General features: G+C 38.7%; 2 protein-coding genes across 2 annotated transcripts in view; one reads left to right on the top strand and one right to left on the bottom strand.

Annotated features, from left to right (window-relative positions):
• b3gat2 (beta-1,3-glucuronyltransferase 2) overlaps positions 1–4,192 on the top strand; it is a 57,822-nt gene extending 53,630 nt beyond the window's left edge. The window contains exon 4 of the mRNA XM_015369954.1: positions 2,614–4,192. Within this exon, the coding sequence (XP_015225440.1) occupies positions 2,614–2,700 (87 nt within the window). The 3' untranslated portion in view covers positions 2,701–4,192. The remainder of the gene's footprint in view (positions 1–2,613) is intronic.
• Positions 4,193–9,365: 5,173 nt separating this feature from the next.
• smap1 (small ArfGAP 1) overlaps positions 9,366–23,457 on the bottom strand; it is a 91,400-nt gene continuing 77,308 nt past the window's right edge. The window contains exons 9-11 of the mRNA XM_015369963.1: positions 18,130–18,310; positions 13,850–14,052; positions 9,366–10,791 (exon numbers count right to left, since the gene is read on the bottom strand). Of these exons, the coding sequence (XP_015225449.1) occupies positions 10,672–10,791; positions 13,850–14,052; positions 18,130–18,310 (504 nt within the window). The 3' untranslated portion in view covers positions 9,366–10,671. The remainder of the gene's footprint in view (positions 10,792–13,849; positions 14,053–18,129; positions 18,311–23,457) is intronic.

Below are 23,457 nucleotides of genomic sequence, written 5' to 3' on the forward strand. Positions count from 1 at the left end.
TGCTTTCTTCTCATATTGTATGGTGAAAGCAGGGGAGCTACAATGAATGGCCGACACCAAAACTAACAGTATACATATGAGGCACTCCATAACTATTTTTCACTATTTTCACTACAACTATTTTTAGTTGAGTTAATGCTATCTCAGGTAAATGCAACACAGTTTTTAGCTTGTAGAACCTCATATTCTCCATGGCTATTAGGACAGCTGTTATATCCAGAGCAATGTTTAACAGTATACTGCACAGGTACACTCCACATATCGTCATCTCACAAGTAGCACCAGAATGATACTTAATACGACATAATAGAGAACCTCTACAAGCAGTTGAAATGGGAACGTTACCATCCTGTCATACCAACTTTCTGACAGGTAATTCTGACTTTCAGGCTTCAAGCTGAAATGTAGAAATTGGACTTTGGAAATTGCCCCTTTCCATTGACATGGAATGCACTAATAAACACTAGAAGCTTGCATGTGCAGTAGAGAAGGAGTGTGTCACAAATATTGGCATGTGGCACAACAGATAGATAAGATGATCCACCAGTAACTCAGAGCTGAAAGTCCACTATGCCTTTAACAGCCTTTCATGCTAGTTTATAAAGGCTCCATTGGATTGTGCATCACTGAGTGCACCAAAAATCATCCACAGCCATGAAAAAAAGACTCAGTGTCACAATCTATTGCAAGTATTTTTCAAGGAAGTTGTCTCCAGGGAGGAAAATATTTTTAAATCAGATATTTTTTTTCTCTTAATAAATGAATGATCCTTTTATACTATATGTATAATTTACTAGTTGTATCTTTATCTGATATTAAAATGTATTGAAAGTTTAAAAAAAAAAAGCAAAAAACTGAAGAAATCTGCAGGCTGCTTCAAACAGTTTTTCACAGCACTGCTGAAAAGGAAAATTGAAGCTGGAAGTCCAATTTACCAGATTGTATGTCATCTTGAGGGGAAAAGGTTTTTTTTTTTCCTACAAAATCCTCCTTTGATGGAGAGTAAAAAGAGTGTCCTCTCTTTGCAAGATGAAAAAAGAAAAAAAACGGGCTGAGCTTTTTGTCTCCATGTTGCCTGAAGGTGAAAGAGAAAGGTAGAGCAGGAAGGAGGATGAGAGCGAAGCTTCGGTAGGAGAGGAAAAGTGAACGTGATGAATGAAGGAGGAAGAACGAGTAGTTGGTGTGTGTATGTGTGTGTGCTTGCAGAGTGTTAGACAAGCTCAGTCTGACTGCAGAATCAGTGTGCAGACCCAAACCCAGCCACACCCCTCCTCCTTCCCCCAGCTCTGGATCAGCTCCTTGCTTGCTGCTACAAGATTACCCTCATTAGAAATGCAAAGCAGGCCAATTAGGAGCAGAGTGTGCAGGAAGTGACACGTTCCACCTGAAAAAGCCCACAGAACAGACAATGTCAATGTACACAGACTGCGATACATCACTGCTGTGTAGATCTCAGCACACTTTTATAGGCTTATTAGTTAGAGCTCAGAAAAAAAAGTGAAAACAACATTTTAATGTGTGAACCCAGGCTGAGGGGAATTCAGGATCACATCAGTCTTTGTATCAACTTGTGTTTTTTTCTCACCAACGTATTGCTGTGAAAATGGTTGCAAACAAATGTTGTTAGTTTTTCGATTTGATCCACCTCAGGAAGTGTCAGACTGTTTCCCGCTGGTGGATTAGGATCAGGTTCAATAGCAGAATACAATGCAGTCTGTACTGCTTTTGACAGACCTGGAGTTTCATCATGGCATCAGGGAGAAGGAGAGCATCTATGAGTTTAACAAAAAAAAAAAAAAAGGATTCTCAGAGAAGGAAATATACAGCCAGGAAGAATTATACTAACCAGACAGCCGTCTGCCTCTTCAAGTCTGCCTCACTAATATTAGCACTGAAGCACATCAATACGTGGGGTTCAGATCTCTCTGCCTGATATTCAGGCTCTTTTAATACTTTGATATAAAACTGTGGTAACAGGAGATATTTGGATTTTTATTGAACAAGAAGACACTGATCTGTGACATATATGTAAAAGAAAATTCTTAGTTCCTCATGAATTAACCTTTTTAAAACAATTAGATCAAATTTTAACCCATTCTAATTTTAATCCTTGAGTTCTACAATTTGTGTACTGAATGTATGTGGAACTTCGCTGTTTGTTCTTGTAGAGTTTTTTTTAACTGTTAAGGACCTGTCTGGAAATGCACTTTCTCATTAGAAAAAAATAGATGAGTCATTTTGTCCCTCTAAACCTCTAAAAGGTTTCATTTTAAGCTGTCCATGACAGTCTGATGGACAGCTGTCATGTTAGCGATCCTTCCAAAGATTGTTTTGCCTATAACGTAGCATCTCTGAATTTAGAATCTAGTATTCAAACTCTATCTGATTAGATTTGGGGTTTTTTTTAGATTAAACCCAACAGAAATATTCACCTTCAATACATCAACCTGAGCTTCTTACATTTATACATTTCATTTTACTCAGTGAACTAAGCTACTAAAATAAACTAACCTTTCCTATAGGTTCTAAATTATTGACATGTACATGTATACTGCAGACCCAATTTCTTCTCAGTCATTTAAACATGTTCTCTTTCTTTTCTATGTCTTGTAGGTGCTGGTTTGGCACACTCGCACAGAGAAACCACACCTGGCAAATGAGCCCAAACTTAAGAAGGACACTGTGGACATCGAGGTGTGACTGCAGCCGTGCGTCACGCCTCAGCATTACATCCTGAATGGAGGGGCAAAGACTCTTAGGATCTGCATGATTCATGACTCTCTGCTGTTCATCCAAATAATTCCTTGGGGGAACTGGACTCATTTAAGAGAACTGGAACATCTTGGACCATTTGTTTTCTTCCATCTGCTTCCTGCTGATGTAAATACAAAAGTAAATGTAATATATTGCGCTGCTGAACAGAGTGCCATATGTGTCTCTTTTAATCATTGTGTTGTCAAATTGACTGTGGGACGATGTATGAAAAGGTCATTTAGATTAGGGCTGGGCGATATGAAGAAAATCCTATATCGCAATGTATTTGGGCTATATCGTGATATACGATATATATCACTATATGTTTAAATTACCTGCATAAACAGTAGAGTGCATAAAATTGCACTGATATACTCATTCAGACTTTTGGTTTCAAATTTAAAACATTTTATTTTAACCAGCGGAAAGCTTTTCACTAATAACTCTGCCACATTATGTATTTGGGTGTCAGTATTAGATCTTTAGCAAGATCCTAGCAACCAAAGAGGATACAATGCAAAAACGGTCTTTGGTATATAATTTAAAAAAAAAATTCAGAATGAACAAAGAAATTGACCTTAAATTAGTAAAAAGAAAGTGGAAATACTGTTCAAAAAATTAGAGCAAAATCAGACCATCTCGAAACTATTTGCATTGACCTTTAGGTGCTGGGAATTTTAAAGGGCACAAAAAGTTGTAAAATTGAGAATATTGCAAAGTTTAGAGAACGGCTGCAAAACTTCTGAACAAGACCACATCACATCACAGGTAGAGTATCTAAAAAACATTAAAATATGTAATAAATAGCGTCAGTGATTTCCCTTTTTTCTCTCATATAGAATTGCTTTTTCAAATGATGAGCCACTTCACAGCTGATTTATTTAACATTTGAGCTGGTGGGAGATGCTGACATGCAGAGTTTACAACATTGTTCATTTTGCAGCGGATGACTTTTCAGGTGTTGGAATAAATTTGTACTCCTACCTTTTGCAGCAATGGTTTTTGCGTCATTTCTTACAAATTAGCGCCTTTTGTTCGACGACCTTTGCATGAAATCCAAACCATTGCCATATATTACTTAGCTGAAACACTTGCTGTCGCCATATTTCCTTTACGGGTTGCTGTAGTCTGCATTCCACGCAGAAAATAATCCCCTTTGGAGGAGGGTTTTATGATGCACTCAAAGTGTGTGGGGAAAAATAAAACTCAGTGAAATAGAAGCAGAGAGCTTAAAGTCGTTATGAAAATTTGTACTAGATGGTTGCAATAGTCATTTTAACTATGGTGCGTGGAAAAACTTGAGATATATTGAGTATATTCGATATATCGCCCACCCCTAATTCAGAAAATCTGTGATTGCTTACTTTGATCATGTAAAAGCTGGTGTTTTCTGTTTTGGAAACTGCTGTTAATAAAACATGCTCAGTTTCATTCCCCTGGAGTATGAGTGATCATTATTCTGGGAAAAATTAACTTGGTTTGCTTTTGGTTGATAAAATCTACCTGACATGCAGATCCATACCATCTGTAACTATGGAAACATGCAGCTTCACCTCAACCACTCGTGTTTGTGTTTTATTGGAATGACAAACTTTCCACCATTCTCTCCTTAGCTGCAGATTCAGGGCTAATCCAGTCAACCTTAACGTTGAGTTTGGTTTATGTCAAACTGCTATCCTCCATCTTTGGCTTCCTCTGTTAAATTTATGATTGTTCGAGTTTGGTTTCTGCTGCTTTCAATGAAAAAATGTTTAGGCTGAGAAATCCAATATAAGGAAATGTTTAAATGTGATTCCAGCAACATTTTCAACGACTGTTGCTAAGCTCTATGTGATATTCATGTTGTTGAATTTTCACAAAACCAGTTGACATTTAAAACAAGCTACTATGGAAACTAACCACTAACTTTAATAGATTAGACCTGATTTTAGAGTTTTGGAGTTTCAAAAATGAAGTTAAGTTCTACTAAAGGAGGAAAAACAGACTGGATTCTACTGAAAAGTCATAATTTTCACTGGAAAGGGTTTCTCTCCTTCGAATTTAATTCTGATAACTTCTGATAGTTTGGGGCTTAGTGAATCAAAGATACATATAATTGTTCTTTAAGTGTGTTTGGATACATTCTTTGTTGGCCTGTTGCTAAAGTTAGAATTTGTGTGGCAGAGGAAATCCTTTAAACTCGTTATGTTGTGACCATCAAATGACATTCTGTCCTCAACGGGTTCTGAATTCTGAGATCACTGCAATGCAGCGTCAAACCATATTTTAGAAGCTTCTTTCTTTTTTTTCTGTTTTCTTTACAGCTTTTATTGTCATCACGCTGTCACAAGTACAGAGCAACGAAATGAACTCTATACATTTAACCCATCCCCTTGGGTAGCAGTGGGCTGCCATTGTGCGGTCCTCGAGGAGCAGTGTGGGGTTAAGGGTCTTTGCTCAGGGACAGAGAGTGGCAGTCTGTTGGAGTGGGGCTCGAACTCAGAACCTCAGGATTCTAAGCTCGATGCCCTAACCACTAGGCCACCACTCCCCCTAGAAGTTTGATTAACTGGCATCACACTACCTGCAGCTTTGTCAGCCACAATCAAATTAAAATGCAGGACAGAACTGATTATTTTTTAAGATCGACATGAGTTTTTACTGATATATAAATGGGTAATAAAAAGATGGAAAGATAAGATACACAGACAGTGGACACGATGATAGAAGACTGCACGGAAGACAGCTGGATTGATGAGTTATATGCAGTATTAAGCACTGGATTGATGAATGGATAGACAATTGTGGGTGCAAAAAGTGGATTGATGACATCTGGGTCAACAGATAAATGATAAGGTGGACAAAACAATGGGAGGATGCAGAGATGGACAGTTTGATAATATTAGACTATAGAAAAATATAGTATCTCTTCCCACACTTATTAAAACCTGTTTTTGAAATCAAATATTTCCAAAACCAATTAGATGAGGAGACTAGCTACTAGACTAGACTAGGGACTATTAAACATATGGTGGAACTGAACAGACTAGTCCTTTCAATATTTTAGTCCCTCCGACGGGGAGCATGGATGTGTGACAGTGTTTATGCAGGAAATAAAACACTAATGAAGGATTCAAGAGAATTTATTCAAATTGACCCTTTCATTAATTTTAATAGAACAAAAATGAGCAATCAAAATTCAACATCATACATAGTCAAAGGTCATAAGACAGAGATACATACAGGACTCTTCCATTATAGTGTTATATTCACAGACATCCTAATCGCACCATAAATAGACCTGGAGAATTTTATTGAAATGTTCACATAGAGTTCTACAGTTATTGCATGGTGGAAGCAGACATGTCTAGCTTTAATAGAAAAGAATAGGACCCATCCAAGATTTTCATGCAGGTCCTTCTTTTCCAATCAGTATTCAGTCTAGCTTCCAGGTTTATTCATTGCAGATTGTTTCTCTTGCACCACACGCAAAAAAGCACAACAATAAAGATGGCAGACAGCAGAATGATTGAGTGTCACATGGGTCCTGAATATCAGAAAGGTGGCAGCCGGAACAGTTGGATGCCACTAAAGAGTTTAGATGATTGTCAGACTGCTCCTTGAAAACCATCTGAAAGGCTGGACCCCAACATAGCAGATGTAAACTCCCTGATCTACAAGGTGCAGTAATGGCAAACACTCTTGAATTCAGCTGTGGCTAAAATAGCTGCAAGGAGTGTGTGTTGGAAATGGCTCTTCAATAACCAGTGTTGAACTCATTTTATTTTTAGAACATCACAGATCAAGTCACCTGAAATACCCAAAGGACCCATAGGTGCGCTCAGCAGTATCTGCAGCTTTAAAGATACTGTCAGTATTTCAGCTGTTTGAGAAACAGAGCTTCATAAAATGCTTTGCAGTTAGAGAATGATGCCTGCTGTGTGATTTCAAAAGGACAATCAGCCAGAGGATGGAAGGATAATGTTTGTGAGGTATTAAAAGCATATTGGGTTTGTTAATGTGTGAACTAAACTGTGATGGTTTGCAAAGGCTTTGGAGAATGTACAAAACTTTGTAGCAAGGTTGTGATGACACCATTGAGAATGTGGAGCAGGACTCACCATGTTGGCCTATGGCCTGGGCAATGACCCTATCAAAACCACAAGGGGCTCCAAGTAGGTCACTGCGACAGAGTGGCTGCAACAGGTATCAGATTAAAGCAGCAAATTCCATCAGTTTACTTTTAATTCAAGCAATTTTGCCTCTTAAAAAGCGAAGGAAAAAGGTTTTGTCCAATTCAATTCAGTCTACCTTTGGCCAAGATGAGGGTCCTGCTCTGGAAGAAATAGCACATAACACCTTTCTGACATATTAAGAATTTTTTTGTTCACATTAAAACATTCACATTTTTCACTATGGAATGTGTGCTGAAGCTTCCAATACAGTATTAATTCTTATAACTCTTTAATTAGTTGTTTTCATGTTTCTACTAATATAAAATGTATTAGTTTAAGCATTTCATTATTAATATTCATGAATAAGAAATGTTGTTAAATGTCACTAATTTAAAAACCAATCTGACTTAAATTTTCTTTAAGTCTTTTTCACTCTTGGTTGGTCTGTGAGATGCTGTCTGGTTTCTATTGTCCACAGGAAACCATTGACATCTTTCAAAGCACATCTCTTACTATCTTCAAGTGAAATTAAACCAATTTACTATCTAATCCAAAGCTAGGTAACTTCTGAAAGCATTGGAATTTATTTATTGGCGTCAGAATAATGCCAGACTAATCTTTCTTGCTGGTTTATAGTTATGCACCAATTTGAGTTGCTCCGTTACAATAAATCCCAATAAAATATGTGGTTTTAATGCAAATAAGTTTAGGGGGTTGATACTTTTCTAAATAATAACATAGAGCATATATCAGAGATCTAAGAATCATTCTTGGTCCAAGTGTTAACCCTGGGTTGCAGTACATGTTTAAGATACAAGGGGGTATTTAGCAATTACTAATAGTATAACAGCAACATGCCTGCTAAATATTTCCGAGTTTGATTCAACCTAGCACCATTCTGAAAAGCTCTGCATAGAGATCTTAGTGGTCATCATTCAAAAAATCAATTCAGAAGACGGATTAAAATGGTTCTGCAACATAAAATCACAAATAATCAAATGAGTGTTTTTCGGCCACAGCTCTGTTTTTCCGTCAGATATAGTTTGGCTTTGCATAAAAAGACAAAGCAGACAAAAGGCTGTAAGCCCCACTCTGTTGACAATAAAATGAAGTAAAATGATTATGATGAAAGCTGCTGGTGGTACAGAGAGGGGTCAGGTTAGATGTTCAAGAACAAGATCATAAACAGCCAGAATCACTGACTGAAGCACAAAAGCACCTTTAATATTTTATATGTGCAATGAACAGGGTACAACAGTAAGATTTAGAGCTGCTGGTAGAAAATACTGGACAGTCTGCCAGACACTAACCCAGCTTTTTAGGTTGTTTTTTTTAAAGCTAAACTACAATCCTAGGAGAAAAAAATGCTTCATTATTTTCAGTGCATTAAATAAATCCTTTAATTCAGAGCTTACAGACCGTTATTTTGCTGACAATCAATTTTTGCATCATTGTGGAGTAAATTTAGTCTGAAGGTTGTTTTTATTTAACAATTCAGCTAATGGAGGTGTGTAGGTTTTCTCATCGGTACCCCTGGATTTATTCTTTCCAACCATTTTGCAGTAACTTCAACTCTCAGGAGGTCTGACATTAGACAGAGAGGCTAGACTCAAAGACTGAAGGTTTCCCCGCTTCTCTGGTTCCAAAAGAAGCCCCAAACATCACCAATTCCTCACTGTGCTTGAGAGTGTTTCTTTTTTTGGAAGCTTAAAATGCCACTATAAAGCTGCGTTAACAGATCCCAGGACAGCTGTACTTCGCTGTCATATGTCCAAAGAACACCAAGTTGTTTATAACAAGCAGCCCCTCCCTTAGCGTCGACGGGCTGGGCATAAATGGATGGGTTTTCTCCAAGTTTTTAAAATCCATTTACTGCTTTAAATGCAAAGAGAGGGTTTTGCAGAGCAACCTCATCATGGTATTTGCTGCATCATTTTGTTTGTAGCAGTATTTCTTTTGAAAGATATTGGCAGTTAGTTTGCTCTTGCAATCGACTTCACTGCCATCTTTGATTTAAACGTCATGACATCACACTCATCCTATAATGCCATATCTGCTCTTATAGTTTACAGGATCGTCAAAACTTAATGGAACGAGGGACCTACCCGCCCCAGCCGGTGAACAATACCTCCTTAACGACCAACCCTTAACAATCATAGACAGGTTTCAGGTATTACAGGAGACAATCCCCCCCCTTAATGGCAATCCCCCCTTTAACGACCGACCCCTAGAATCATAGACAGGTTCAGATATTACAGGCTAACGATGGAACTAACGACCCATTCATCGGTTACCATTGCATGTTTCCAAGCGATACAAGGCGTTGTCTATATAAGACTCAAACTCACTGCGGATCCAGACATTTGAATTGAGAAAGCTTCCTGGAGAGGTGGCGAAACGTCTTCAAATCTTGAAAACCAAGTCCAGTGGATTTTTTGAATTTTTACGGAATTAATGGATTGACTTCAAATAAGAGTATTCTTAGGTTATAGAAGTAGAGGGTGATCTGAGAGGGGCTGATATAGTTAATTAAGGTGGAAATTTGTAATCTGTTCCGCCCTTTTAATCCTTTCCAATCTAGCTGTCTTTTTTGCCTGCTATTACCTAGAGTTTAAACATATCAAAAGGTATGCAATGCCAACAAAGACTGGGACGCTCCTCTTGGTTTCAGCTCTGCACAGTCTGGTTTTAAGGTGAATCTTCGCTCTACACATCTGGATAAATAATCAGCTTTCATTTTAATTTCTACTACTTTTAAAAGATTTTTCCCTGTGGATTGTGTAAAAATATCTTACAACCGGTCGGAGATTAACTGGTGGCAACAATAGATCTTCTAAAGACACTTTCTCCCTGACAATGCATTTGGTCTCACTGATGGTCAGTTAATTAAGCAGTTATTAATTAGCAGATCTTAGCTGTTTCTTTGCTCATTATGGTCAAGAATTTCTCTTTTATATCAAGCAGATCTAAATGAGTTCTGTTCTACCATCTGTATGCGATCAATAAAGCTCATAGATATATATGTAAAGTGGTTTTTCTGGCAGTCGTTAACATAAAAATGAAACATAATTTTTATGAGCCAAACTGTTAATATTTCCCAATTCTGTTTTTTTTCTACTATGTGCTGAAATGTTTAATTAAGCAGTTTCCTTCAAACTAAAACTGCTTCTCTTCAATATTTTAGAGGCTTTTTATATTGAGATAATTCTTCAAATCTTTCGCAATGTTTGCAAAGTTATATCTTTAATTTACCCTGATGAATGAAAGAAAACAATCGTGTTTGTAGAGGTACAGTACTGGTCAGACAAGTATCTGCTATGTGCTTTTGTTACCTCTACAGAGAGGGTCAGTGGAGATAAGGGATGGGTTAATATACACGCTAGAGGAAAGGGTCAGGTGGGTAGCATAGACCAACAAGATATCCATATCTACTGTAGGTACTTAACCACGATTCACTAACTCTACATATCTATACCGATAAAGGCTTATGTTAGTGTTGACATAGCAGCTTCCTGCTTGTTATTCTCTTTTGTTGTTTTTTTTCCAGACGATACCAACAAAAGGAGAGAGATCAGAGGGGGGACATTTTGAAAATGAGGAACACACAGCTGCCGATCTTTCTTTTCCTTTTAGGGCATTGATTGATTCTTAATGTCATTAAAGCAATGATGTGCATCAGGAGAGTAAATCAGTCAGGTTGTCTGGAGGCAGACTGCCCCCCCCCCATGTAGGACCCCCCTATATCCTCTGCAATCACTTCCTGCTATTTCCACAGCTGAGTGCTGAGGGTCTGGCCCGAGGCTGGTGCTGGCGATGTGGACCAACTGGTGGCAGGAGCGCCTGCCGCCACTCCTCCACCACCCAAAGCCATGCTGGACGTCTGCTGAGTCATCTGGGAGGGGAAAATAAACAGATGACCATATTTAAAGTAAGCAGATAAAACTCAGGTTGTTTCAAAATCTCGTCAGCAGAAAATTCACTCTTTTTCAAACTGGTATGCATAAAAATATTCTAAATGCTTTTATTAAAATGTTTACAAAAATGACACACTATCTAAAATAATTTCTATGCAATAAACATCGATACATATGTGAAGCAGTGTTAAAAAGAAGTGGAAATCTGGACTGTTTTATAAACTAATGAAAATGATCTATGAATATTTTGCTTTAAAAGACTAACAAATGATGGGACACTGCAGCAAAATGTCGAGCAGACATCTGATGCTTTACAGGCATGTGCTTAAAAAAATAACATAATTTAATAAAAGTTACGCCTTTAACTCCTTTATTGTCCAATGTATTTCCTAACAGATGGTTTTCTCTCGAATCAATTGAAATGTTAGACAGCAGCGCAATGGAAAAGGTTAGAGAGTGAGTCAGAGAAAACTCTCTTCAGAAATTACCCAGGTCTTGTGTAAAGAGACTTTAAACCATAAACTTTATATATCTTAAGACCACTAACTGGGTCATCCGTAGCTGGGAGCAAAATCAGTTTCAACATGGATGTAGGTGTTATACGGCGGGAAAAGTATCCCTCATTTTATTCCTTCGCTTTATAGAACATTCTTAAGTTTTCTAAATTTTTCTGACTTCTCCCACATATTTCAGTGCAAACACAACTTAAAACTTAAACTTTTCCTTTGGTAAAAAAAAAAGATTCATCAGCTATTTGATGACACTTACAGTACAGCTCTGCAAAAAACTTAAAGCATCAAAGCATTTAAAAAAAAAGAAATCGATGAATTGAAAAAAAATCAAAATTGACAATTGACTGCAGTTTATCAGTTGGCTGCAGGTTAGTCATTCTGCTTGAGCAGAGCAGATAGCCTTAATACTTTATGCTTATAACAATATTAGAAAAATGTTACAAAATATTTTTTCTTCTCAGTTTAAAATAAGCAACAGTTAAAATATTTTTTTAATAAACTGTGAAATTGCAGCATACTTACTCAAGAGTTACCAAACTGTGAATATCTCCCCAGCTGATGTCATCTCTCCATTCATCCCTATCGTCCAACCTCTACATCTCACACCAGTGCACATCCCTGGACCCTAACCCCCACCCAACATCCACTTTCCATTCTGTCTTATCTATTATGCATGCACAGCGGTGCAGCCTTGCTCACTATCTGGTCATCTGAGAGCTGTAGATAAAGGTGTGTGTGTTTGTGAAGGAGAATCTACATGTGTGTTCTATCTGATATATTCTGCACAAACATATTCATAACTTCACATACTGTGTACTTGCATGTGTAGTTTTGTTGGAACCAGTCTGACACCTGTAGCCTCATTGCAAAGAGGAAAGAAAGCAACAAGAAATCCACCTTTGCTTAAACTTGGTGAACATCTGGCTTCTTTCTTCAGGTCCAGAATGCAAGATGGACTGAAACAGTTTGAAAATCTCTGCAGAATAAATTGTTTATTTACTTAAACGTCTCTTTTCACTGGTTCAGCTCATTCTAAATAATGTGCCTTAACCCCCCCATCTTTAACTGAACATTTGCATCATTTCACAGGGCATCAAAAAGCTTCTGAATTTCAGTGTTTGTCAGTTTATGTCAGGTTATCTTCCTCCCTCAGCTGCCAAATCAGACAGCTCACTTCCAGCTAATGGATGGAAACTGGCTCTTTATCCGAGCTGCTGAAGGATCTGATTTAAATCCTCACTCCATGCTGACAGTCAGACACTTTATGATTTCAGTTTTAAATTCTCATTACTAAGATTCTAATTCCAACATCATGGCTGCTGCATCCTTCTATTACTGTCTTGTTAAAGGATTTCCCCATATTTACTAACTCCTACCTGCTGGTGAATATTAGTCTGTGTGGAAATATCAACTCTTCTCTGATGCAACACATAAGTCAACATGACAAGACAACACATGCTCCCAACCACAGCCTCGAGGTCAAGGGTCAGCACTCAGTTTTTTTTTTGTTTGTGTTATTGAATCCAAACCCAGTCTATATTTGTTTGGGATCACTGTCCTACTGCAAGTTCAGCAGTCTTCAAAGCATTTGCAACCAGTTTTGATAATCTAGCTGGGTTTGTCATTTAATCCACATGGAGCATTAAACCAGAACCACCATCAGCAGACGCTAATTTCTTCATCCATCCAGTTTGACAGTTTGGTTTGAAATCCTCCCCCTAACTCCATGCTCCCAGCCACAGAGAACAATCAGCTCAATTTTAGCTCATCTGACCAGAACAATTCGTGTCTGAAGATCTTTGGTTTATCTGTGTGAGCAGCTTGGTTGGTCCTTTCCCAGACCGTACTGGTTCTTTGGTATTTTGTGACCAGTCTAAACTGTTTTTTTTTTAAGTTTGACACATCAAAGTGTTTCAAAACAAAAACTAGTTAGATAAACTATTTGGCTTCCAATAAGTTTGTGAAAATGCTAGACATGGTTCCAGACAGAAAACCAACAATTTTTAGTTAACTCCCAAAATTGTGTCAGAAAGCGAGGTCAAATAAGCAGTATATTACATATGGCCAGTCATTTTGTATCAATCAAATATATTGATTTTCTTCCATTCTGAAAGTAGAAACAGTAGCATAAAAATCCCCCATATTTTGGTCAATTTAAATCGGATACAAGTATCAGACTATTTCCTCTGGTAAAGGTTTAGTCTAGCAACCAGTGTGTTATATAAAGCAAATGGACAAAAGTTAGAGTCTACAATTCAGCATGGACAAATAAACAAAGGCCTCAACTGTAAAGGTTAAAACAGCAGATTAAAGCTGCTGCTGTGCAGAGGCTGAGGGGGAAAGGTTCACCCCACACTGAGCTCTAGAGAATAGGGAGGACGACATTAAACAGGTCCATACATCACCTGCTAGGACAAGCATGGCCAAACTGTGACACTGGATTTATGAGATTTAAACTACTAAAAAAAGCAAAGGTGTGTTTCCTTAGAGACTGGATCAGTGTCTTGACTCTTACCTGGCTCATATTCCACTGGCCCTGCTGCTGCTGCTGGCCTGGCTGCGTACTGCACATATTCACCATGTAGCTGCCATTGGATAGAGTCATGCCAGACATCACCGGCCCTCCACCCATCATGGTTGTGGGTGGGATGCCTCCAGCCACAGCTGGGGAGAAGCTCTGTGGATTGAACTGCATCTGAGGCTGGCTCATGTATGCCCCTGCAGGAATAAACAACATCAACCAAAACATTAGTGTGAATGCCTCTATTAGAGCAGCAGATTTGAAAGTTTACTGCTGTAGAGCATGGAGGTGTCTAAACCCACTACTAAAAGTAGAAATCTTAATTCAGTGATCTCATTGGGAAATGATTTCTAACCCCTCAGTCTGCAGCAGAAAACCACATCCCACTAAATATGATATGACAGCATGTTGACAATGTAACCGGTACAGGAGAAAGCAAAGCAGACATGCACGGTGGTGGAGGGGTGATAATCTGGGATTAACAGCCCTCTGTATATGGGTTCATCAGCACAACCCCTCAAACCTAACCCATACATGTGGATAGTTTTGTTCTTTTTGCTCAATAAACAACAGTTTTTTATATACTGAGTTTAGATTCAGATCATTTTAGAACTAGTTCAGGTTAAAAAATGATGCCCTGACTTTGACTTTCATGCGTGTAATTCATGATAAAAGCCCTTTATCTGCATTTCCATCCCTAATCATCTATCGATCAGTGCAAGCAAACAGGACTATAATCAATAATACCTCACATGTTCTTCATTTAAACAGTAAATCTGCTAACTGCAATCCTCCATCGCACACAAAACACAGCAACAATGTAATGTCTGCACCGTACGGAGAGCCGCCCACTTGCACACAGAAACGGCTGCTGACACTTCAAGTCTTCACATCTAATAAGTGCGAGATGAATCTGCAGACACACCGTGCTGTTTACACCGCTGCGCTGGGAATCTGCTGAATGCAGCAGGGAGCAGAGCTGGCAGCAATTCCGCGCCCTGACCCTCCATCTGACACCATCCGCCCTCATTTTCAACATGCGCCACTCCTGTGAGGTATGTGTGTAGCAGTGTTTTGATATGCACCTCCTCTTTTAAACAAAATAAACAGATATATGGCTGCCATGCATCCTGGTGCATAAAGCGGGGAGAACAAAGTATTTAGAAACTGCTGAATTTGAAGGTTTTCCTACTTGCAAAGCATGTAGAAGTCTTTAGTTTTTTTTACAAATACTTTTCAAATGTGACGGAATTTAAGACATATATAAAGGAAATGAGACATTTATTTGATTTTAAATTTTATTGCATTAAAAAAAGGCAAAATTTGATAAATGCTACAGAAATCTTTGCCGTTTCTTGTAGTTCTTGACAATCCTTACCAATGCTGCAGCAGGGATTTATGACCACTCCTCCTGGAGGTCTTCTCCAGAGCTTTTAGGTTTAAGGGATGTTACTCTGCACCTTCAGCTCCTCCAGATTTTCTATTCAGGCCTGAAGGCAACTCAGGGACCATGAGATGCTTCATATGTTGCCCTGATGGTTTGCTTCAGGTCATCATGGTAGTGATCAAATACTTGTTCTCCCCACTGTATCAACTGCAAGTCTTACTACAGTCTAAAAAAGCTGGAAAGAGTCAAAGCTAATTGAGGCTGGAAAATTATTTTCAAAGACATCTGATCTTTTACGGCCCTTGTAATAATCGATCAAACCAAACCAAGTGTCTTTTTCTAAAGGGAGGCTACAGTCGATGTACATGAAAAGGTAACACAGCCGTTCAAATATAATGAGGACTGAAAAAAAGAAATCAATGAATTTAGCCGCAATCTATTCTTGGAAGTATATTTCATAGTGTGAAAAATAATAGACCCATTAAGTGAAGTGCCTTTAAAAGTCCGCTGTCTATGAATGTTGTTCCTCTCAGAAAACTGAGATAGAAACAGTTTTATTTTTCTCCAGGGACAGAAAGAACTGTTGGTTAGCTTTAGTGCAACTGCAGCACTGGAACCAGTAGGGACAGTATGACTTTCCAGTTACAGTTTAAGGATGGCATGGAGCTAATCTCCAGTACAAAAAAAAAAACATTTTCTTTAAGACAAGGTAAACAAAGTCATGTGTTGTAAGTACAGCATAAACTGAAGTTGATAAACTTAGCCAGACATTTCTATTTAAGAACTAATTCAGGAATGGCAGTGAGTCTTGGAACAGAGATGACCAGGGAACTCATTTCTGAAATATTTTATTGATCCCAAAGGAAAAGAACATGTAAATGCTGTTATAACTCATACAGCATTTGTTGTTTAGAGGGTTTATTTAGTGTCAGGAGAACCATCTTTGAGGCCATGTAGTTCAGATAATTTTCTGCTGAAAGAACCAATTGCAATCTCTTTCTCAAGTTATGCCACACGACTTGAGATTTTTATTTCAGAAATCCCACAGATCTCTAAGACATCATGATGCCACACATTTTAGTTCATTTCTCACTGAATTAAAAAAGACAGATGGTCCCACAGCATCACAAACCATTTATCTAGCTTACTGTAACAGTAGGAATGAGGCGCTTGTCTAAACTTCCTTTGTTTTATACCTCATTCAATTCGAGATTTTTTGCAGAAAAGTTCAATATTAGTCTCATCTGACCAGAGCAAACCTTTAAAGTTTTTAGTATTTAGCAAACATCACAAGCTTAACTAATATTCTTCCACAACAAATAGTTGGTATTTAGATTGCACCTATGGTTGCTATGGTGTGGTAACACCAAACACGATTCCAGTGAAATTCTTTTCTCATTCATGTGCTGTTGCTTACTTGAAATATTGCAAACAGTTTGCATGTCCAAACAGGGATAACACTTCACAGCATCACCAAAGAAAAAGAGCTTCCATCTCTTCCAGGGTAGAGAGTGCACCATAGAATCCCCGGGACAGGCTCTAGAGCTTAAAGGGAAATTATACTGTCTTTTTGAAAAGCCACCAACAAACTTCTAGTTAGAATTCCTTACTTCATTCTTTGAAAACATTATTTTTCCTATTCTTTCATTGTGATTTAAAAAAAAAAAAAAACTTTTTCTCCAATGGGCTCTTTCACTCTACCTCACAACAACATCTACTGCCTGGTTGGGGCAAAGCGAACTGAGAGAAAAGTTACATTTTTATAACTCCAGTGAAATTATCAGTGCACCCACCACAGGATTTGCTCTATTCGTGGTGTCCTACGAATAGCTTAGGTCCTGAATGCACCTTTACATAGAGATAACATGTAAATCCCTCCCTCTGAGGGAGTCATTTGCATTTGGAGTGAAAGCTCCATTATGGAGCCTTAACTCCCTTACCGTCTTCACTGTGTGTGGCAGCATAAGAACCATGGTACTTCACTCATTCCTGTTCACCATTTATTACCAATAGTTATAAACCTGTTTATTGATTGAACATTTGAGATGGTTTAGATCAGTAACTCTTTTTTGGTTTAAGGAGATTAATTCACGCGTGTGAATAAGACAGCAGCATGCTTTATTGTCTTTCCTGTTTTAAATGGACCTTATATTATATAATGTCACCTTTTAAAAGACAAAAAAAGACAAAAAAAAAGTGCTTTAGTTACATTTTATTTCAATAAGTATCAGGGCCACCAATAAATGTGACAACAATTTCTTTGCAAAGAACAATTCCCTCTTAATGTGGCTCTCCTTTGATTGAATAAGTGCACTGCTACGAAAGACAAGGAATTCATTTAAAGTTATTTCTGATAAGTTTGATTGTTTTCCAAAGCCTTGAGGGTGTTGTATGAGTGTCTGTTAAACGTAAACCAAACCAAGTAGCATCTAAATCAAAAATGAATAAATTGCATATTTAAATTTGGACATAAAAGTGGATTTTAATGTCTATCGTATAAAATAAACTTTTTAATTAGTCATATAGTGTAACGTGGGTGAAATGAAATGAGGTAAAATAATGTGGTTTCAGGTGGAATCTGCTGTTCTCTGCAGTATTATTCTGTATTCTGAGGCTTCAGAAAAATATAAACTCTTATTCCTACAACTTCCATATACTTTAGTTGTTTGCAGTAGAAACCTGCAGCTTTACAGACCATATACTGAGTCCCTATAAATGCAGCCAGAGTTCAGAGAAAATTGATATAAATCCTGTAAAACTCACATGCATTAAATGGTTCAGTCTGAGCTTTGAGGTGTAGAGAGAAACAATAAAAGTCAGCTGCTTGAAAACTGGGTAACAATGACTTATCAAAAAAAGATGGTGGCTGCATGAAAGCGGCTGATACCTGGTCCTGTAGCAGGCTGTTGTTGGCTCTGTGGCTGATTGCCCACTGAGCTGCTGCCATACAGAGACAGGATGGAGTCCTTAGATAAAAGCTTCTTCTCCTCCACCTTAGGGGCAGCAGTTGTGGTGGTGGAGGAGGAGGAGGTGGGCTCTGCCTGGGAAGGTTCTGCACTGCAACCAGACTGGAAAAAAGAAAGATACAAGACAAGATCTAAAACAGTTCAGGTTTAAAATGAAGCATTTCCTGCTTTAATTCTCATGAACAAATTTTTGTTCAAGAGATGTGTAGTATGCTATACGAGTCCAGCTTTGGCCAGAGTGAGGGTCCTGATCTTGAGGAAATAAGACGTTACAACTTTTCCTCCTGCTTTTATTATGTGTTTTAACTTGCGTTTATTCTAAGTTATATGAAACTGGTATTGAAGAGTAGCTAGATTATGCACAAGAACAGCTGGATTTGATTTATTGAGTAAAGTGTGGTTCCAACTCCAGCTTCTAACAGGCTGAGATGCTAGAAGAACCCAAACTGAAACAAATAAAAATGAATGTATACCTTGTTTATTTTTTATCATTATATTTAATTTATGCAAAGAAATTTGAGGAGACAACAGTTATTTCTCGTATTTTCATTACTGGTTTTAAGTAGTAAAAGGAATGATACATGGATTTAAAATGAAGCAGTAAAAATTGATTGTTCTAATTGATTTACAGTTCATGTCGGATTTATTTTATGGGCTGCATAGATTTTCTTGTGCACTGAAGAATGCACAAGTAGTGCACAATTCTGCAATTTAGAGGGAAGATTGGTTTTAACAATCAGTTTCTGCCTGACTTCATCAGTCTTTCATATCATTAAAAAAATGTCCACTAATGGATTCATCAGTTCATGAAGTAGGTATTAGACTACTCTATCAATATATTGCTACAGCAATAAGGTTGGGCTCTGGACCCATATTATGGGTCAAGTCCCATATAATTCTACATTTGATAAAAATAAAATATTAACAATGAGGCCCCCAGAGCATATTTTTGGTGATCTGTGCAACTTAGGAAGACAGCAAAAATGTCCCTATTCAGCTCTCCTCTGGATGAGCTGTTTAGGTTTCCCACTCCATGTACTCCCCAAGGCTGTGTCCCCACAACCACCAACCATGAAAACCAGTCAGAGTTTGTAAAGAGAGCTTAGGAGTGTGAAATAATATATTAGATGAATGTCGTAGCTTGACAGATGGGCTGCTACAGCTCGCTCTAGACAGCTTATTTCCCCTTATGACATCATAAGGGGAATGCTTTTCAAACATAGCATTTTGAGTACACCTTAGCCAAGAGGTGGAAAAAAGCAATAATAGAGGGGAAAGGTTTTTTCATTTCTGAATTTCCTTCATTTGATTAGCGTCACCCTCCTGCTGTTTGTACTTTTGAATCCTCGGGAAACAACAACTACCTAATTTTCTAACTTGACATTTCAGTTTCTAATTAATCTATGGATTTTTAATTAAATTTCTTTGCACCTCAGGACTACTTTAAATATACCTATTAAAAAAAAATGACTTATTTCTCATTATTAACATTTAGGGAGGGTCAACTGTTTTTGTCCACTCAGCTTTCCATACCCATGGAGATCTGAATGTTTTCCTTATCTCAGCCTACTCAGACGAATTGTCCTGAATATCAATTAATTAAATACATCTTTTCTGTTTCAGTACTAATACCCAGGTGAGCTCAGGTAATAACTATTTTTGACTGTAAAAACTCAGTTCTAGACATAGAAGGAGAGAAAATGCTAATAAAAAAGGGTAAAGAAAGATGAATAAAATGCAGCAGAAAGAAAGGAGGAGAAGCATTGTCACTGCTAAGTGAGATGGATTATATTAATTAGGCTGCTGCAAAGAGAGGCAGACGTGAACTGGATCAGGCACATGCAGTTACACTCAAACCTATTCCCATTTATAAAACAAAAAACAAAAAACATAGAGACACATTAAGCCTAATGTCCAGAGCTGAAAGTGGCCCAGGTGTGTTTGAGAAAGTCTCTGTTATGGGACGAGGAATTGAGGAGGCGGGAGGAGGCAGCCGGGCTTCATGAATAACACCAGGAGAGACAGGTTGATAAACAGCTTCTCCTGCAACACACTCTCTGGTGAATAAATGTACTGAAATCAGCTTCCAAACATCCAAGACTGTGATGTCCTCCTCTGGTTAGCAGGCAGCGTTGCTCCCCTCCGTCTGCCCATCCAATGACAGGAGGAGGGACGGAGGAGATAAGAGGTGGTTCAAAACGTAAAGGGGAGGGAAAATAGAGATTAGCGAGATGGAAGGAAGTGTGGTGAGAAAAGATAATAAGTAAGAAAGAATGATGGATGGAGGGTAGGAAGAGACAAACATAGGAAAGGACAAGGATGAGCGAAGAGGGGCAAGAAGATGGAGTGGATGGAAGGGCGTTGATGCCAAAAGATGCAGAAACCTATCTAAGCACACATATGGTATGCCCTGCGTCATGCAATGCCTGTAAAGGTGAGGCAGGTGTTCACAGAGGCGAGATGGAGCTCCCTATTTATAGCAGCAGCACATTAGCATGAAACGTGGTCTTGTTTAGAGGAGCAGAGAGACGCTGAGAACAGGCAGCAGGAGACCTTCTTCTGAACCCTTTACATCACAGCTCAGCCGAGAAGCTGAGCATGTCTCTTCACAAAGCTAATGGATATATTTAACAGTGCTCACCCCACCTGTTTCACATGTGCATCAAAGTGCTCTCTACTGACAGAGCAGGGTGACACAGTCCCATCACTACATCTGAATCAGAGTAAGAGGACCATCCCCCATGCAAATTGGGAATTCATTCTAGTAAAATTGGTGATAAGCAAAGAAACAACAATCCTCCCTATATTTGTAGACATACTGATCTTCTTTTGTTTGAAGGCGTCCTTTCACCCAGACACCTCTTACAGAGAACATGGGGCATTCACACGCGAGCCGAAGGATGTAGTCCCTCCAAGGGGTCCTGGACTGAACCCCGACCTCCTTTCGATTTGGACCTGCCTGGAACATCTCCACAGGGAAGCATCCAAAACATCCAAGCCGCCTTTAGCTGATACTGAATCAGATGTCAAGGACAACTTACCAGCTCCATACCCTTCCTTCCTCTAGGTGAGTGCAAAGCCACCCGACAAAGAAAGCTAATTTCAATCGTTTATCTCCATCAGGTGAGGGTAGAAATGTAGACCGATCAGTAAATTCTGAGCTTCTCCTTTTACTTCATCTCACTCCTTACCAGTTCAGCCGTGTGCAGCACCAGCATTCCTTCCTATATGCCGTCTGTTTGGATCAACTAGGACATTTAGAGTATTTCTTACTGCTAACATGTGCATGTTTGTGTCAGAGCAGTTTGACACAATGGGATTTAGTAACGCTCACTCAATGGGAAATGCTAAATTAATTAAACTTTATTGATCTCACATTGGAGAAATTTACCTCTACATTTAACCCATCCCCTTAGGGAGCAGTGGGCTTCCATTGTGCAGCGCCTGGGGAGCAATCAGGGGTTAGGGGGTTTTGCTCAGAGACCCAGAGTGGCAGTCTGTGGGAGTGGGGCTCGAAGTCAGAACTTTAGAATTCCATTCTCCATGCCCTAACCAATAGGCCACCACTCGCCAAAAATGGCAACAGGAGCCAACCTCCATCAAGTGCTAGTGATACCATCTATGAGGCCTCCTACAACTGCCTGAAATCACTTTTACTGCACTTATAATTCACAGTTTTCTAATGTGGAGCAGACATACAATCTGTTGGGGATCCTATTTATTTTTCAACATTTAATCATATCCAGATTGGACCATTCCTTCTGGTTGGTTTTAATGGATCTTAAATCTACTGTATTTTACAGTATTCTTTTCAAAGCCAAAAAAATAAATATCAAAGTGCATGTTTTGAAAAATAAGACTGTTTCACTTTTTCTCACCCTTTGCCACATACAGGCATGCAGAATCTTGTTTCTGTGAAAGCAGCTGCTAAAACTAAATAAGTTCCAGCAGCCTTTCACTGCCTCCACCATCTGTGATTGCCAGACACTCCATGAGCATTAGCTCTTTTTGCAGGGAAAGAATGGCAGCGCAATCAGGAGATTCCTCGCCAGCACTAAGCAGGTGGCCCACGGTGCAGGATGCTCTGGCACATCTTCCCAACCACTTTCCTAAAGGAGCCGAAACTCACACAGAGCACGTCACTCGGCTGCTTTCCTCGTCTCCAGCTCACTCAGACCAGTTGACAGTGAAGCGAAAGTATCCTCTATATAAACATGAACTCCATCCACATTGTGTGTGATGCCTTGCAGGGCTCCTAGCAGCACATTGTGTAATAGAAAACCTCTCCAACAAGGCTCCATTCTTCTCACCCTGTGTTTGTGCTGATGGGTGCAGCCAGAGCACTGAATTACTGCTCTGACAGCCTTTTCCTCACTGTCGCTATGCATAGACCTCTACAACCAAACACACACATACACAAGTTTTCTCATCATGGCTTGAAAATACCCATACACTCCCCTCTGATAGACCATCTGTGGCTGTAAAACTATGCCCCTTTCAGTGTATGTCTGTGTGTTTTGAAGCAGATTTGGTGCTAATTTACTGAAAAACAAAAGCAAAGCTTGCCGTGGAGAAACCAAATTATGGAATGCCAAAGAAGAGCAGCATGAAATGGTGACAAAAATATATATAAACAAGGAAAAGCAGATAGGCGACTCAAAGACAGGAGAAATAGAGGCCATTCATCATCATCATCATCATCATTTGGGCTCCTACCCCTAAAAATATTAAGATCTCAATAAGTCATCCTTGCTCTCCAATTGGCCTGCTGATCCTGTCTTTACCAGTTGGTTTGGTTTGCTTTAGCCAGGAGCTGAAAACAAATGCTACCAATGCCATCATTTCACCTTCAGGACTGCAGACTGTTGCCAGAGCTTACTATCTATTTGTAACAATTACATATTAAACGACTGACTCAGGACGAAAAAAAATTAAATTCCAGCAATATGAATAAAACAAAAATGATGCATACATAAAGCAGCTACAGAGATATTATAAAAGGAAAGTTTGTTCATTTTGAGTACAGTCATGCCGAAAAATGAGTACAGCCTTGCAGGATAGAAGGTGAAAAGTAGGAGCCAGCTACTACCTATCAAACAGATTATATTCGCTGATTAAACACCAGCTGGTGTAAACAGAGTATACAAGAAAGTGCTGTTCTGTATGCGCAAATGCAATGTTTCAAAATGGTTGTTACTTTGCAAGTTGTGTGACAAATAGTTATCCATTTATTTCGATTTTTATTACAT

This window comes from Cyprinodon variegatus, unplaced genomic scaffold (assembly GCF_000732505.1).
Source record: "Cyprinodon variegatus isolate N-32 unplaced genomic scaffold, C_variegatus-1.0 Scaffold40, whole genome shotgun sequence".
NCBI classification, from domain to species: Eukaryota; Metazoa; Chordata; class Actinopteri; order Cyprinodontiformes; family Cyprinodontidae; genus Cyprinodon; species Cyprinodon variegatus.